General features: G+C 47.7%; 1 protein-coding gene across 1 annotated transcript in view; it reads left to right on the top strand.

The window, feature by feature from the left end:
- The window catches only part of KCNN1 (potassium calcium-activated channel subfamily N member 1), a 238,378-nt gene that overhangs the window by 18,430 nt on the left and 204,509 nt on the right, over window positions 1-15,439 (top strand). The window contains exon 2 of the mRNA XM_044285284.1: window positions 3,265-3,717. Coding sequence (XP_044141219.1) covers window positions 3,265-3,717 — 453 coding nt within the window. The remainder of the gene's footprint in view (window positions 1-3,264; window positions 3,718-15,439) is intronic.

Below are 15,439 nucleotides of genomic sequence, written 5' to 3'. Positions count from 1 at the left end.
TGATCGGAGGCAAACTGATGCATTGTGAGCGGATCCTTTTCCATTCAGAATGTATTAGGGCAAAACTGATCCGTTTTGGACCGCTTGTGAGAGCCCTGAACGGATCTCACAAACAGAAAGCCAAAACGCCAGTGTGAAAGAAATACCAGAGCAGGTTCTTTGCTTTAAATAGGACCTGCCACATCCTCACACAACTAAAAAATGTTTTTCTTCTTGCCACAATTAACTAAAATGAAATGACAACATATAGATATTAAGTGATTTGGCAAAAAGTTAAAGGGGTTGACTCCTCTCAGACACTGATGGCATATAGCTAGCATATGCCATTAATGTCAGATATGTGGGGGTCCCACCTCTGGAACCAGCTCCTATCTCTAGAACAGGACCCCTGAAGTGAAGGAGGGCTGTTACCAGAAGTAACATAGCCAGGCTATGAGCTGTGTGCTGCGATTGGCCAGCACTGCATCAAGGGACACGCCTCCTACCAAAAAATCAGCCCAGTACAACAGACGGAGCTGAGACACCGGAGCCTATACCGGGCGAACGGAGCGGCGCCCAGGCATACTAGTAAGTGCAGGGGGACCCCTGGGCGCCGCTCTGCCCACAGGTATAGTTAGTTTTTAGTTTGTACACTAGTGAAAGGTCCTCTTTAAGGGTCCCCGTTTTGGAGACAGGAGCGGTCGCAGAGGTGACATATTGTAATGGTATGCCATCAGTGAGAAAAACACTTTAAGAAACATTGCAAAGTTTTAAATGTAAACCCAGTATTTTACAACTTTAACCCTTTCATGGGGGTGGGCGGAGCTTCATGACCAGAGCAACATTTTACCTTTTGGAATGCTGCATTCTAATATTTAACGTTTGTTTGTTTATTTCACAGTCTGCCTCAAAATGTTTTGTATGTTTTTTGTTTTTTTCTTGTACACATTAAATTGGAGTGGATATCAATTAATTTGGTTGGTCTTATTCAGGGACAAATGGTCTGAAAACAGAAAAAGATACATAGAAAAAAAAAATATAGGGATAGGCACAATATGGTGGCTTGTATATACAGGTCCTTCTAAAAAAATTAGCATATTGTGATAAAGTTCATTATTTTCTGTAATGTACTGATAAACATTAGACTTTCATATATTTTAGATTCATTACACACCAACTGAAGTAGTTCAAGCCTTTTATTGTTTTATTTGTGCATGGGTTTGGATTTTCCATTTTGTACTTTACTCCCATGATGCATGTATACGATACCTTACTATTTTGATGATCCGTGTGTTTTCCTCCCAGGGTGGTGCTTTTTGCTTTTTTGTCCTCCGCTCCTGTTTTATCATGTTTATGGCATCATACCTTTTGATTATTTATGTCATTTTAATCATGCTTTAATAAAATTTGTTATATTTTTTGGCATTATGAGCTCCTTTTTCTTCTTTTTCTATTGTCTAACTCGGGAGCTTTTGCCGAGTCATACTTTGGGTGTGCCCCTTGGGGTTTATTGGGTGGACATTGTCCTCCTCGCCCTCCCCTGGGACACCCTAGGTCATTTTTTGTATAGTTACATTTTATTGTATTATGGTACTTTTATATTAGCGTTTTTCTTTTCCGGCATAGAGTTCAGTCACAGGGGCTCTAAACCGGAAAAGAACTCATCAGGCATATCCCCATGCATTCTTAATGGAGAGCAATCCGTTCTGGATGCATCAGGATGTCTTCAGTTCAGTCTTTATGACTTATCAGGCAAAAGAGAAAACCGTAGCATGGTACGGTTTTATCTCCGGCTAAAAAAACTGAAGACTTGCCTGAATGCTGGATCCGGCATTTTTCCCCATAGGACTGTATTAGTGCTGGTTCCGTCCTTCCGGTCTGCCCATGCGCAGACCGGTAAAAATGTGAAAAAAGATACAAGATGGATACAGATCACGGATCTAATGGTATCAGCCCATAGATCACTGTTACAAGTCTTCTGTATAGAAGGATATGCGGCTAAGAAGCAGATCCTGTCTCTGCATGCTTCTAAGCCCTCTCTGCACAGGGAATACTTGTGATATCTTTACTGATATCACGGGGTTCCCCAGGAAGCACCTGAATGCAGAAGCAGTGCGTCAACGTTGGGTAAGAATATGACTGCTGTTTACAGGGGATTATTTCAGTTCCCTAGTACACAGTACAGGATCAGGCTGTCGGACAATGGGACCGCACAGCGCCATCAAACTCACCACGTAACAGTGACCAGTTCTTCAGCCCTTCAGTTTAGGTGGTGTGGTCAAGAAGAGGATAATAACTTCCCTTCAGAACATATGATTTGCTTTTTGAGTTAATTTGCTTGTTTTATCCAATTCTATCCAGTATTTGAAATAATTAGTCACTCCAGAGATTATACAAATTTGAATCTAAAGCCGTTGTTCTGCTCCGTTTTAGGAGCAAAACAAAATGGAAACACTGAATAGTGCCAGAGGGAACCCATCAACTTCAGATGGATCCATCAGGTTTCTGTTATTAAACCCAGTATTTTACCAGCATCGTGATCCCTTCAAACAGCTGGGGGTGCTGGGAGTTGGACCCCTGCCGATCTGGTATTGATGACATATCATGAGGATAGGTAATCAATATTAAGCCGCTGCACATTCTCTTTATTAAATCTGTCATATGAAGCATGAACAACAATTGTTGTATTCGTCATAAAAAACAGTACTGGCACTGATTGGAGCTATAAATTTACTCCACCTTCTGGTTTAAGTTATAGTAAATTTGCCAGGCCGCTGCAGGCCACACCACTAATGCTAAGCCCTGCTCACACCATGTCTGAAAAGTGACAAAAAGTCACAAACGTTTGCACAAAATTTGTGACATTTCACACCACATTTCTGCCACATGGAGCCTCGTAAATTCCTATCTCTCTGTTGCCAAATTCTGTTGCTGGGAGAAAGCACATCACGAGGTGGAACAATTATATTCATGTATATTTGTTAATAATATAAATTCACTGATAGGGAAATGGAATAATAATTGTACCCCCCTATTTAGAAATGTAAAAGTGTAGTTTATAGTGCATTTCTTCTAAATTTTTAAATGGAGTCTAATTTGAGTTCTATTTGGTTTATTCTAGGTTACTGTACATTGAATGTTCAGATGCCACAGCATGTATTCAATACGCATTTGTATAGCAGCATTTGTGTGATAATTTTATACAAATTGCCCCCCAGCTCTTAATACACAGTATTAAAGTACCACCTGTCTGTAACAAATGTTTTTTTTATGTCTGTCCCATAGGGGAACGCTGACCTACCGCCCATCAGTCATGATGGTCCAGAAGCATCCTTCAGACAGTCCAACCGTTTTTCGGACATAGCCATGAACAGCTGCAGATACAACGGGGGAATCCCAAGACCCCTCAGCAGCCTAGGTTCCTCTAGGAGGAACCTCCATGAGACAGACCCAGAGACCCAGCCCCTGCAAACACTACACAGCCCAGGAATCGAAGTGGTAGTAAGCAAAAACGACCCTATCAAAGCATCTCACCGCAGCCTACGGGGAGGGGAAGACGGTAGCCAAGGAGGTCATAAGGGCCAAAAGAAGAACCAAAACGTGGGCTACAAACTAGGTCATCGAAGAGCGCTGTTTGAGAAGAGAAAAAGGCTCAGTGACTACGCTCTCATATTTGGGATGTTTGGCATAGTGGTCATGGTCACCGAAACTGAGCTATCCTGGGGGGTCTACACAAAGGTAATGCTTTCAAATGTTAAACACTGAGGAGGAAATTTATGATCTTCAGTATTTTTTTTTAAGTCAGTTTTGCTTGATTTGTATTGTTTGCAACAGCTTTATCAAAATGTTGATACATTTGTTACCTCTTTAAATACTCTATGTCTAGAGATACTTCTTCAATTTTTTTCCACCACCTGCCTACAGGAGTGAGATTACACAAAAAGTTAGCAACATTTTAAAAGGTCGCAATTTATAAATGTGTCTAACTTCTGGCCAAGCAGAAACTTACATCCGCTTTTCAGTCCACTTTTACAAAAGCGCATGGCGCAAATGGCTCTAGTATGTATTACAATACTAAGTAAGCAGGTAGAGAGGTAAGCAGGTATTCGTTACAGATTTACTAAAAGATTCTAATTTAGTTGGATCTGTAACCTGAGGTCAGAAGACAGAGAAAAAGGCATCAAAGTTGCATTGTAGATCATTTTATAATTAAAAAAAGTTAAAGATTATATAACAAATTTATTTGGACCGATTCAAATCTGATGTTCAGCCTTTGACAATGTTTCCTACCAGAGGAAGCACCCGGTGAAACACTCATTGGAAGGTAGTTGGAGAAAGTTTAAGGCTGCAAACACAGGTTTCACTTGGGTCAGTAGAGACCTTTGCAGGTGCACACAGCCTGTTTACTGGGTTTGGTTGGTGCAGTCACATTATAGTATCTCACATATTCAGATATATCAGTAAACACTGATGTTGGCATTATTTGCATTTTGAATACTTTAACTAGGTTGACTTACTAGGTCCTTTGTATATTTGAATAATTTTGATTGCATTTTAACATGCTTGTTGTGTTCTCCACCTACTAGTATTTAATATGCATTTTTGTCATATACCGGTATGTTTTATGGTGACCACAGAGTTACTGGGAAGGGCAAACTGCATGTTGAGAGATAAAGCAAGCCTTGTTCTGTAGACCCCCAACCCCTTTGGTCAGTGTAGCTTGATTTACTTGGTTTACAAAGCCCACGGAGGAGCAGTGCATTCACTGGCATAATGTAAGAAACTCTAACTAGCCACATTACTGGGATATCTAAGTGGAGGCTTGGTATTCTAATCGAGTCACCACCCCTCACTCCTCTCTGATCTGACTCATGCTCTGAATATTGATTCTCTCTACCGTGCTAAAAGTCCATACAAGGAGGAAGTTAAAGACTCTGGACAGGAACTTGTATACATGGAGAAAGCTCAATAAATTCTATCCTGAAAATTAGGGATAAGCAAAGCGAGCTTCGGATCCTAGATCCGAAGTCCCTTTGCTCAAAACTTAGGTTTAATGCTGTACAGAGATCCGTCTCCGTACAGTATTACAATATATGGCCTCTGATCAGGTGAAGTGAGTTATTCCCGAAGTCTCAAGAGTCTTCGATGAATAACTTCAGTATTTCATTTTTAAAATTGGATCCGAACTCGACTTCGGTTATGACTGGTACCTAGGAAGCCGAATTCAGTTCCATGTTTTAAAATGTTTTTTTTCAGTTTTTAAATAAATCAAATACCGAAGTTATTCACCAAAGTCTCGCTAGACTTCGGGAATAACTCGCTTCTACTCGTCAGAGGCCATACATTTTAATTAGGGGTGCACCGAAATGAAAATTCTGGTCCGAAACCGAAAATTCAGGATGCCCTTGACCGAAAACCGAAACCAAAACCGAAACTGCCTTTTTGCCCAAATACTTTTAAAATACTTTTTTTTAAGTAAAAAAAAAAAAGGAAAGTGAATTAAAATATAAAGTTAAACAGATACATAGATATTATACACACAATGCCACCCAAAGTGGTTATTTAAAAAAAAATGTCACTCCCCCCCCCCCCTCCCTCCCTTGTCACTCTCCCCCTCCCTCCTTTGTCACTCTCTCCCCCCCCCTCCCTCCCTTGTCACTCTCATTTCCCCCCCTCCCTTGTCACTCTTATTCTACCCCCCCTCCCTTGTCACTCTCATTCTACCCCCTCCCTTGTCACTCTCATTCTACCCCCCCTTGTCAATCTCATTCTACCCCCTTCCTTTGTCACTCTCATTCTACCCCCCCTTGTCACTCTCATTCTACTCCCCCCCTCCCTTGTCACTCTCATTCTACCCCCCCTCCCTTGTCACTCTCATTCTACCCCCCTCCCTTGTCACTCTCATTTTACCCCCCCCTTGTCACTCTCATTTTACACCCCCCCTCCCCCTCCCTTGTCACCTCTAGTGTAGCCTGTGTAGCGTGGCCGAGCTCTGTTCGGTCCGCGGTACAGGAGCATTTGTTTCTTGTACCAGGCCGGACTGAAAGGAAGTGCACACTAAGTGAGCACTTCCTGTCAGTCCGGCCGGGTACAGGAAACAAAAGCTCCTGTACCGTGGAACGAACAGAGCTCGGCCACGCTACACTAACAGCAGTAGCACAGAGCAGACACAGCAGGCTGCGCAGCACTGAGCCGGAGATTCTTTAGAGCGGCAAGCGTTTAGGAGGCACAGCATAAGGGGCGCCGCCGGCCGGCCGCCCGAACGTATATTTTCTGCCGATATGTACCAATATCGGCAGAAATGGATTAGGCCCATTTTCGGCCGATATTTTCGGCCGCCGGAATTTCGGTGCACCCCTAATTTTAATGCTGTATGGAAACAGATCTCCGTACAGCATTATACCAAAGTTTTGACAGAAGAGGCTTTGGATCTAGGATCCGAAACTCGCTTCGCTCATTCCTACTGAAAATCATCCAGAATAGTCAATATGTGATGACATTTTTTTGATGTGTGACCCTTTAAATGTAAAGTTTGCCTTATTAGAGTAGATAAGTCATCTCTGTTATTAGTAAAGTATTTTTATATATATCTGCAGGGATCAACAGAGACAGGGAGTACCAGAGGCAGTGGCATAGATATGGTATAAAGGGCCTGAATTCATACAGTAGATACGTAAATCACCCTTTTGAACTGTTGTGTTCTTTAAAGTCGTTCTCTGGGACTTAAAGGGCTTTTCGGGGAGTTTTATACTGGATAGGTTATCAGTGTCTGATTGGTGGGATTCTGACAACCGGGTTCCCCATGATCAGCTGTTTGAGAAGGCAGCGGAGCTCCTGTGAGAGCCATGGTCTTCTCTCTGCTTTTCCTAGGCCAATGACGACACATTTATCGGTCATGTGGCCTAGGAGCAGCTGAGCCCCGTTGATTAATGGGGGCCCTGGAAGTTGTATGCCTTTTAATCAGACTCTTATGCCCTATCCTGTGAATAGGGAATAATTTGTTAATTGGACAAAACTTTTAAGCTAAGAAAATAGCCAAGTCCAAATTATTTTTTCATAATTTTTTTAAAAAGTGGTGTAAAGTAGAAGTAAGAATTGTCACAGAAGTGGGAGTGAAAACATAGTACACAGTGAGAAAATTGTCCAAAATATTACAGAGCAGCCATGAGAACAGAGGCAAATTAAGATTGATGCATTATAAGGGATGAGTTGGTATGTGATGAAACATGAATTAGAAGCAATCATTGTTAATACATATACCGGTAATTCTTATAGGTAACTTTCATTTTTATATAGAAATATAAAGATAACTAAAATAGTTGCTTGCGTAAAATACTGACAAGCTAGTACACTGAGGGCAAAACAGATGTTAGATGACTTGAAATTTTAATAATGTCCTAGTCATCACAGACTGTCTCTAGCATATGTCCAGATCATACTTTTCCTGATACTGACCTGACACCTACAGACAGACAATCCGATGGCTGTGTGGCCCTTGGAGACAGGGGGCCCAGGCTGGATGTTTTATAACTTTTGCTCTAGGGTGGTGAGAACCTGTACAGTATTTCCCGTTACATAGAAACTGCATTGTTAGCAACAAAGGATTGAGGGATTGGACCTAGGGTCATGGAAAAAGTGCAGAGGTAGAAGATGATCAGACTCTTATGTTTTCGTTACCATATACTGCTGCTTTTATTCCCTGTTAATTATAGGCAATTTCTATATTGTTTCCCTAACTCCTATAGAAGAAAATGGGAGCTACAGTAACCCCAGCCACCTCTGGCCACTATGTGCAATGGTTATTCTCAGAGATGGGAATAAATACCCATTTAACAAATGTTTACTATACGCTTTATACACCACTTATATACTGTATACTCACTGTAATAAATCATCCCACTTTATTGCCCTATTGTATTATAAGAATAAGTTAAGTATAAGAATAAGGCAGGAACACCCACTACTGGTGCTGTAAGGCCTCATGCACACAGCCGTGCCATTTTTTGCGGTCCACAAACTGCGGATCCGCAAAAAACGGAATCCGCCCGTGTTGCCTTCCGCAATTTGCAGAACGGAACGGGCGCCGAAAATATATATGCCTTCCGCAAAGTGCGGACAAGAATAGGACATGTTATATTTTTTTAACGGAGCCGTGGAACTGAGCCACGGATGCGGACAGCACATGGAGTGCTGTCCGCATCTTTTGCGGCCCCATTAAAGTAACTGGGTCTGCATCCGATCCGCCAAAACAGAGGCTCGGATGTGGACCCAAACAACGGCCGTGTGCATTAGGCCTAAAATACTGAATTTATTTAAAGTAAAAACACTCCTCACTCCTCCTTTCTGATCAAATACACGCTAAGTACATATGAGGGCTGCAGTAGACGATTATTTCAGTAATCGAGTAATCTAATAAGAAAAAATGAATTAATAGACATTTTTTCTTTATAAAAAACTAATCAGACCCCCTGCCATCAGTCCCAAACAACCTTCGTTCCCCCCTGTGCGATCAGCCCAAGTGTATCTGTTCCCCCAGTACCATCAGCTCCACTATCCCCCCAGTGCCGTCAGCTCCCCCCCACCCAGGGCCATCAGCTCCGTTCCCCCAGTGCCTTCAGCTCTCCCCCACCCCAGTGCCTTTAGCTCCACTCCCCCAGTGCCATCAGCCCCTCCATGCCATCCATTGCCATATCCCCCACTCCCCCAGTGCCATCAGCCCCTCCATGTCCTCTACTCCCCTAGTGCTATCAGATCAGCCTCTCGATGTCCCCCAGTGCCATTAGATCAGCCCCTCGATGTCCCCCAGTGCCATCAGATCAGCCCCTCCATGTCCCCCAGTGCCATCAGATCAGCCCCTCCATGTCCCCCAGTGCCATCAGATCCGCCCCTCCATGTCCCCCACTCCCCCAGTGCCATCAGATCAGCCCCACCATGTCCTCCCAGTGCCATCAGATCAGCCCCTCCACATCCCCCAGTGCCATCAGATCAGCCCCTTCATGTCCCCCCAGTGCCATCAGATCAGCCCCTCCACGTCCCCTAGTGCCATCAGATCAGCTCCTCCACGTCCCCTAGTGCCATCAGATTAGCCCCTCCCTGTCCCCCAGTGCCATTAGATCAGCCCCTCCATGTCCCCCCAGTGCCATCAGATCAGCCCCTCCACGTCCCCTAGTGCCATCAGATCAGCTCCTCCACGTCACCTAGTGCCATCAGATCAGCCTCTCCATGTCCCCCAGTGCCATCAGATCAGCCCCTCCATGTCCCCTACTCTCCTAGTGCCATCAGATCAGCCTCTCCATGTCCCCCAGTGCCATCAGATCAGCCCCTCCATGTCCCCCAGTGCCATCAGATCAGCCCCTCCATGAACCCCAGTGCCATCATATCAGCCCCTCCATGTCCCCCACTGCCATCAGATCAGCCCCTCCATGTCCCCCAGTGCCATCAGATCAGCCCCTCCATGTCCCCCACTGCCATCAGATCAGCCCCTCCATGTCCCCACTCCCCCAGTGCCATCAGATCAGCCCCTCCATGTCCCCACTCCCCCAGTGCCATCAGATCAGCCCCTCCATGTCCCCCACTGCCATCAGATCAGCCCCCCCATGTCCCCACTCCCCCAGTGCCATCAGATCAGCCCCTCCATGTCTCCCACTCCACCAGTGCCATCAGATCAGCCCCTCCATGTCCCCCAGTGCCATCAGATCAGCCCTCCATGTCCCCCAGTGCCATCAGATCAGCCCCTCCATGTCCCCCACTGCCATCAGATCAGCCCCTCCATGTCCCCACTCCCCCAGTGCCATCAGATCAGCCCCTCCATGTCTCCCACTCCACCAGTGCCATCAGATCAACCCCTCAATGTCCCCCACTCCCATCTGCCCCTCCATGCCATCCATTGCCGGCTGTCCCCCTTTAGTGCCATGTCCTCAGCGCCAGTGAAATAAAATGCATACCTTTCCTATAGGGTCGCCGCTCCACAGCTCCTTCCTCTTCCTCTCTGCGCGTTGCACTGGATCCTGAAGTCACACAGTGTCGGGTCATAGTGTGCGCTTGCGTGTCCTTACGATGTGTCAGGATCCAGTGCAGCACGGTACGGGCCGGCGCGCTTCACTCCCGCTCTGTGGTCACATGACACAAACGAATCCTCAATGCAAGAAATTTGCATCAGTGATTTTTTTATGTCGAATTACTCGATTCAATCAAGTAATCGTTTCAGCCCTAGTACGTATATATTAAAAACACAAAATAAAATAAATATATGATAAAAACATGGATAACCAAAATACCCCCCAGAGACAAAAAAGGGGCAAAAGCCCAATGAATACACAGTAAAGCGCTTTCTATATTGGTTGTATGTATCGTGTATGAGAAACGGCAGGAGTTAAATATATGGCCAACTCACATACACTCTGCATATACACTACGTGCAGAATTATTAGGCAAATGAGTATTTTGACCACATCATCCTCTTTATGCATGTTGTCTTACTCCAAGCTGTATAGGCTCGAAAGCCTACTACCAATTAAGCATATTAGGTGATGTGCATCTCTGTAATGAGAAGGGGTGTGGTCTAATGACATCAACACCCTATATCAGGTGTGCATAATTATTAGGCAACTTCCTTTCCTTTGGCAAAATGGGTCAAAAGAAGGACTTGACAGGCTCAGAAAAGTCAAAAATAGTGAGATATCTTGCAGAGGGATGCAGCACTCTTAAAATTGCAAAGCTTCTGAAGCGTGATCATCGAACAATCAAGCGTTTCATTCAAAATAGTCAACAGGGTCGCAAGAAGCGTGTGGAAAAACCAAGGCGCAAAATAACTGCCCATGAACTGAGAAAAGTCGTGCAGCTGCCAAGATGCCACTTGCCACCAGTTTGGCCATATTTCAGAGCTGCAACATCACTGGAGTGCCCAAAAGCACAAGGTGTGCAATACTCAGAGACATGGCCAAGGTAAGAAAGGCTGAAAGACGACCACCACTGAACAAGACACACAAGCTGAAACGTCAAGACTGTGTCATGGTCTTACCTTCTTGCTGCTCTCCTTCGTTTGACATGTGCTGGCGGCCATCTTGGTTTCTGGGTTTCTTGTAGCCTTCCACCCTGCGGCTTCTCCTTCCCACTGGGAGGAGCTGGATGCCTAGCTCATATATATAGGAGGTCTGTGGCTTCAGTTCCTTGCTTGGTCCTCCTGTGTTCACATGCTTCTAAGACTGCTGCTGCTTCTGGTTCCTGATCCTGGCTTCGTCTGACTACCCTGCTGGTTCCTGATCCAGGCTTCGTCTGACTACCCTTCTGGTTCCTGATCCTGGCTTCGTCTGACTACCCTGCTGGTTCCTGATCCAGGCTTCGTCTGACTACCCTTCTGGTTCCTGACCTCTGGCTTCGCAAGACCCTGCTTCGGTTTAGCCATCCGTTTGGACTTTTGCCTTACAGCTTGATTTTCAATAAAGCCTTCTTATTTCCACTTATCTCTTGTTGTACGTCTGGTTCATGGTTCCATGACATTAGGACCAAGCCATGAATTCTGACGGTACAGGGCCATCCTCGCTACCTACGCTGGTTGCCAGACTTGATCAGCAGGATCACCTGTTGGGTCGGTTCGCTGTGGCGTTGCAAACCCTGCTTGAACGCACGGCTCATTTAGCTTCCGTTGCCGATGGGTCGGTTGTCGCTCCTGGGCCCGCTCCTACTGCCGCTCCGGTTGTTGCGCCTGCGGTGTTTCGGGGTATGACCGGTTCTGCCCCCCTTCCACAGCGCTTTGGGGGAGAGCCAACTCAGTGCCGAGGTTTCCTTAACCAGGTGGGCATTTATTTCGAGTTGCTGCCACATGCCTTTCCTACTGAGAGATCAAAGGTGGGCTTCTTGATCTCGCTGCTCTCGGACAAGGCCTTGGCCTGGGCCAGCCCTTTATGGGAGAACAACAATCCGGTGGTTGCCGAGTTTTCCGGTTTTGTTGCTTCTCTTCGGAAGGTATTCGATGTGCCGGCTCGTGCTGCCTCTGCTGCGAAGCTCCTTATGTCCATCAGACAGGGTTCACGATCCGTAGCTGAATACGCCATTGAGTTTCGTACCCTGGCAGCAGAGGTGGGCTGGAATAATGAGGCTCTGGTCGCTGCTTTCTCTCATGGTCTCTCGGATGCCTTGAAGGATGAGGTTGCAGCTAAGGACCTACCAGTGGAGCTCGAGTCTCTTATTTCTTTCCTGATTTTGATTGACCCCAGACTCAGGGAGAGACCTTCCTTTAAGGAGAGCCTGCGGAGGTCTCCTAACAGATTGGCGCCTACGTTTGCTGTCCCACCCATGCCTCCCTCTCCTCCCACGCCTCCTGGGGATGACTTGTCTGGGGGTGAACCCATGCAGCTGGGGTTTGCTCGCCTGTCCGAGGGGGAGAGGGTACTCCGGAGACGCGAGGGCCGATGCTTGTACTGTGGTCTCGCTGGGCATTTTCGGTTGGCATGCCCGAACCGTCCGGGAAACGCTCGCACCTGAGATCCTGTCGGGGGCAGATCTTGGGTGGAGTCTCCTCGTCCCCGGTTTCCCGTGTTGACAAACCACTGATTACGGTTGTCCTCTCCTGGGTCGGGGGCTCGGTGACGACCCAGGCGTTGGTGGACTCTGGTGCTGGTGGTTTGTTCATTGATAGTGTGTTCGCTGCCGCCAATTCCATTCCTCTGCAGCCTCGAGGTTCCCCACTGGCTCTTGAGGCGATAGACGGCAGACCCCTTCTGCCGCCACACGTGACTCATGAGACCCTTCCAGTGGGGATGGCCATTGGTGCCATTCACAGAGAGTCGGTCTGTCTCCAGGTTATTTCGTCTCCACACTACTCGGTGGTCTTGGGGTACCCCTGGCTCCAGAAGCATAATCCGACTTTCGATTGGAGATCGGCCGAGATCCTCTCGTGGTCACCGCAGTGTGGGGCTAGTTGCATCCATGGGTCTGTCAAGTTGCTGTGTACTTCCTCGGACTCTCTGTTGCCTCCTGAATACGAGGAGTACCGGGATGTATTCGATAAGGTGCGTGCGGTTGCCCTACCTCCGCACCGCCCATACGATTGTGCCATAGAGTTACAATCTGGTGCCGTTCCTCCTCGTGGCAAAGTCTATCCACTGTCGGTAGCGGAGAATGAGGCCATGGAGGAGTACGTGAGGGAGGCGCTTTCACGCGGACACATTCGCAAATCCTCGTCCCCGGCAGGGGCTGGATTTTTCTTTGTGAAAAAGAAGGGCGGTGAGTTGAGGCCTTGCATCGATTACAGGGGTCTCAATCGCATCACGATCAAGAACGCTTACCCGATACCCTTGATTTCCGAGCTGTTCGATCGCCTCAAAGGGGCCACGGTCTTTACCAAACTCGACCTGAGGGCGGCATATAACCTGGTAAGGATCAAGGCGGGCGATGAGTGGAAGACCGCGTTTAACACCAGGACCAGTCATTATGAATCCTTGGTTATGCCCTTTGGGTTGTGCAATGCGCCCGCAGTCTTCCAGGAATTCATCAACGATGTTTTCCGTGACCTGTTGCAGCAGTGTGTGGTGGTCTATTTGGATGACATCTTGGTATATTCTAAATCCATGGAGGCTCACATTCTGGATGTCAGACGAGTGTTGCAACGGTTACGAGAGAACAAGCTGTTCGGTAAGCTTGAGAAATGCGAATTTCACCGATCCCAGGTAACCTTCTTAGGTTACATCATTTCCGCTGAGGGGTTCTCCATGGATCCTGAGAAGGTTTCGGCTGTCTTACAGTGGCCCCAGCCCAGTGGTCTTCGTGCCCTGCAGCGCTTTTTGGGCTTCGCCAATTATTATCGGGAGTTCATCAGGGACTTTTCCAGGCTAGCCAAGCCTCTCACGGATCTGACCAGGAAGGGCAGTAATCCCCAGGTCTGGCCGCTCGAGGCCATCCGAGCTTTTGAGGCTCTAAAGTCCGCCTTTGTGTCGGCTCCGATTCTGTCGCATCCCAACCCTGGGTTGCCTTTTGTCCTCGAGGTGGACGCGTCTGAGACGGGAGTAGGCGCCCTTCTGTCTCAGCGTAGAACACCAGAGGGTCCTCTGCTTCCTTGTGGGTTTTACTCCCGGAAACTGTCTTCCGCGGAGAGCAACTATCAGATTGGTGACAGGGAGTTATTGGCCATCGTGCAGGCCCTTAAAGAATGGAGGCACTTGCTCGAGGGCTCGGTGGTTCCGGTTCTCATCCTGACGGACCACAAGAATCTGACCTACCTCTCTGAGGCCAAGAGATTGACACCATGTCAGGCCAGATGGGCTCTGTTCTTGTCACGTTTTAATTACGTGGTCTCCTACCTACCCGGTTCCAAGAACATCAGAGCGGATGCCTTATCACGGCAGTACTCCGAGCTGTCCGGGGAGGAGTCGATTCCGACTTCGGTCATACCTCCGAATCAGATCCTGGCCGCCATTCGCACCAGCCTGACCTCTCCCCTGGCTGGGTGAGCAGATTTTGGCGGCTCAATCTGGTGCTCCCTCTGGGAGACCCAACGGCAGATGTTTTGTGCCTGAGGAGTTGCGCACTCGGTTGTTGCGAACCTACCATAACTCCAAGGCCGCGGGGCATCCTGGAAAGAATCAGCTGTCCTGGGCTGTTTCACGTCTGTTCCGGTGGCCTTCTCTACGTTCCGACATCGCCGCATATGTAGCGGCATGCTCCGTTTGTGCCCAGAGTAAGTCCCCTCGGCACCGTCCGTTGGGCCTTTTGCAACCCATAGCCACCGGGGAGCGTCCATGGTCACACCTGGGGATGGATTTCATTGTGGACCTCCCTGCATCCCGAGGCCATACGGTCATTCTCATGATTGTGGATCGGTTTTCCAAAATGTGCCACTGTGTTCCTCTCAAGAAGTTACCCTCTGCACAAGAGTTGGCTACGATTTTTGCCAGGGAGGTCTTCCGGTTGCACGGTTTGCCCAAGGAGATTGTGTCGGATCGGGGGAGTCAGTTTGTGTCCAGGTTCTGGCGCTCCTTTTGCTCCCAGTTGGGGATTCATCTCTCTTTCTCCTCGGCCTACCACCCTCAGTCCAATGGGGCCGCAGAACGATCCAATCAGGCCTTGGAGCAATTCCTTCGTTGCTATGTCTCCGATCACCAAGACAATTGGGTTGACCTCCTGCCTTGGGCTGAGTTTGCCAGGAACACGGCGGTGAACTCTTCCTCTGGGACGTCTCCCTTCATGGCCAATTATGGGTTCCAACCTGCCGTGTTACCGGAGGTATTCTCTCCCCAGGATATTCCGGCTGTGGAGGATCACCTTTCCGTCCTACGTGCTTCTTGGGTACAGATCCAGTGGTCCCTTGAGGTCTCTGCGCAGCGCCAGAGACTCCAGGCTGATCGCAGACGAGCGCCCGCTCCTTCCTACCAGGTCGGAGACCGCGTATGGTTGTCCACCCGCAACCTCAACCTTCGAGTGCCCACTCCCAAGCTGGCGCCTCGCTTTGTTGGTCCCTTCCGAG

Source organism: Bufo gargarizans, chromosome 1 (genome assembly GCF_014858855.1).
Source record: "Bufo gargarizans isolate SCDJY-AF-19 chromosome 1, ASM1485885v1, whole genome shotgun sequence".
Lineage (NCBI taxonomy): Eukaryota > Metazoa > Chordata > Amphibia > Anura > Bufonidae > Bufo > Bufo gargarizans.
The sequence above is the reverse complement of the archived record's forward strand: the minus strand, read 5'-3'. Positions and strand labels throughout refer to the sequence as shown.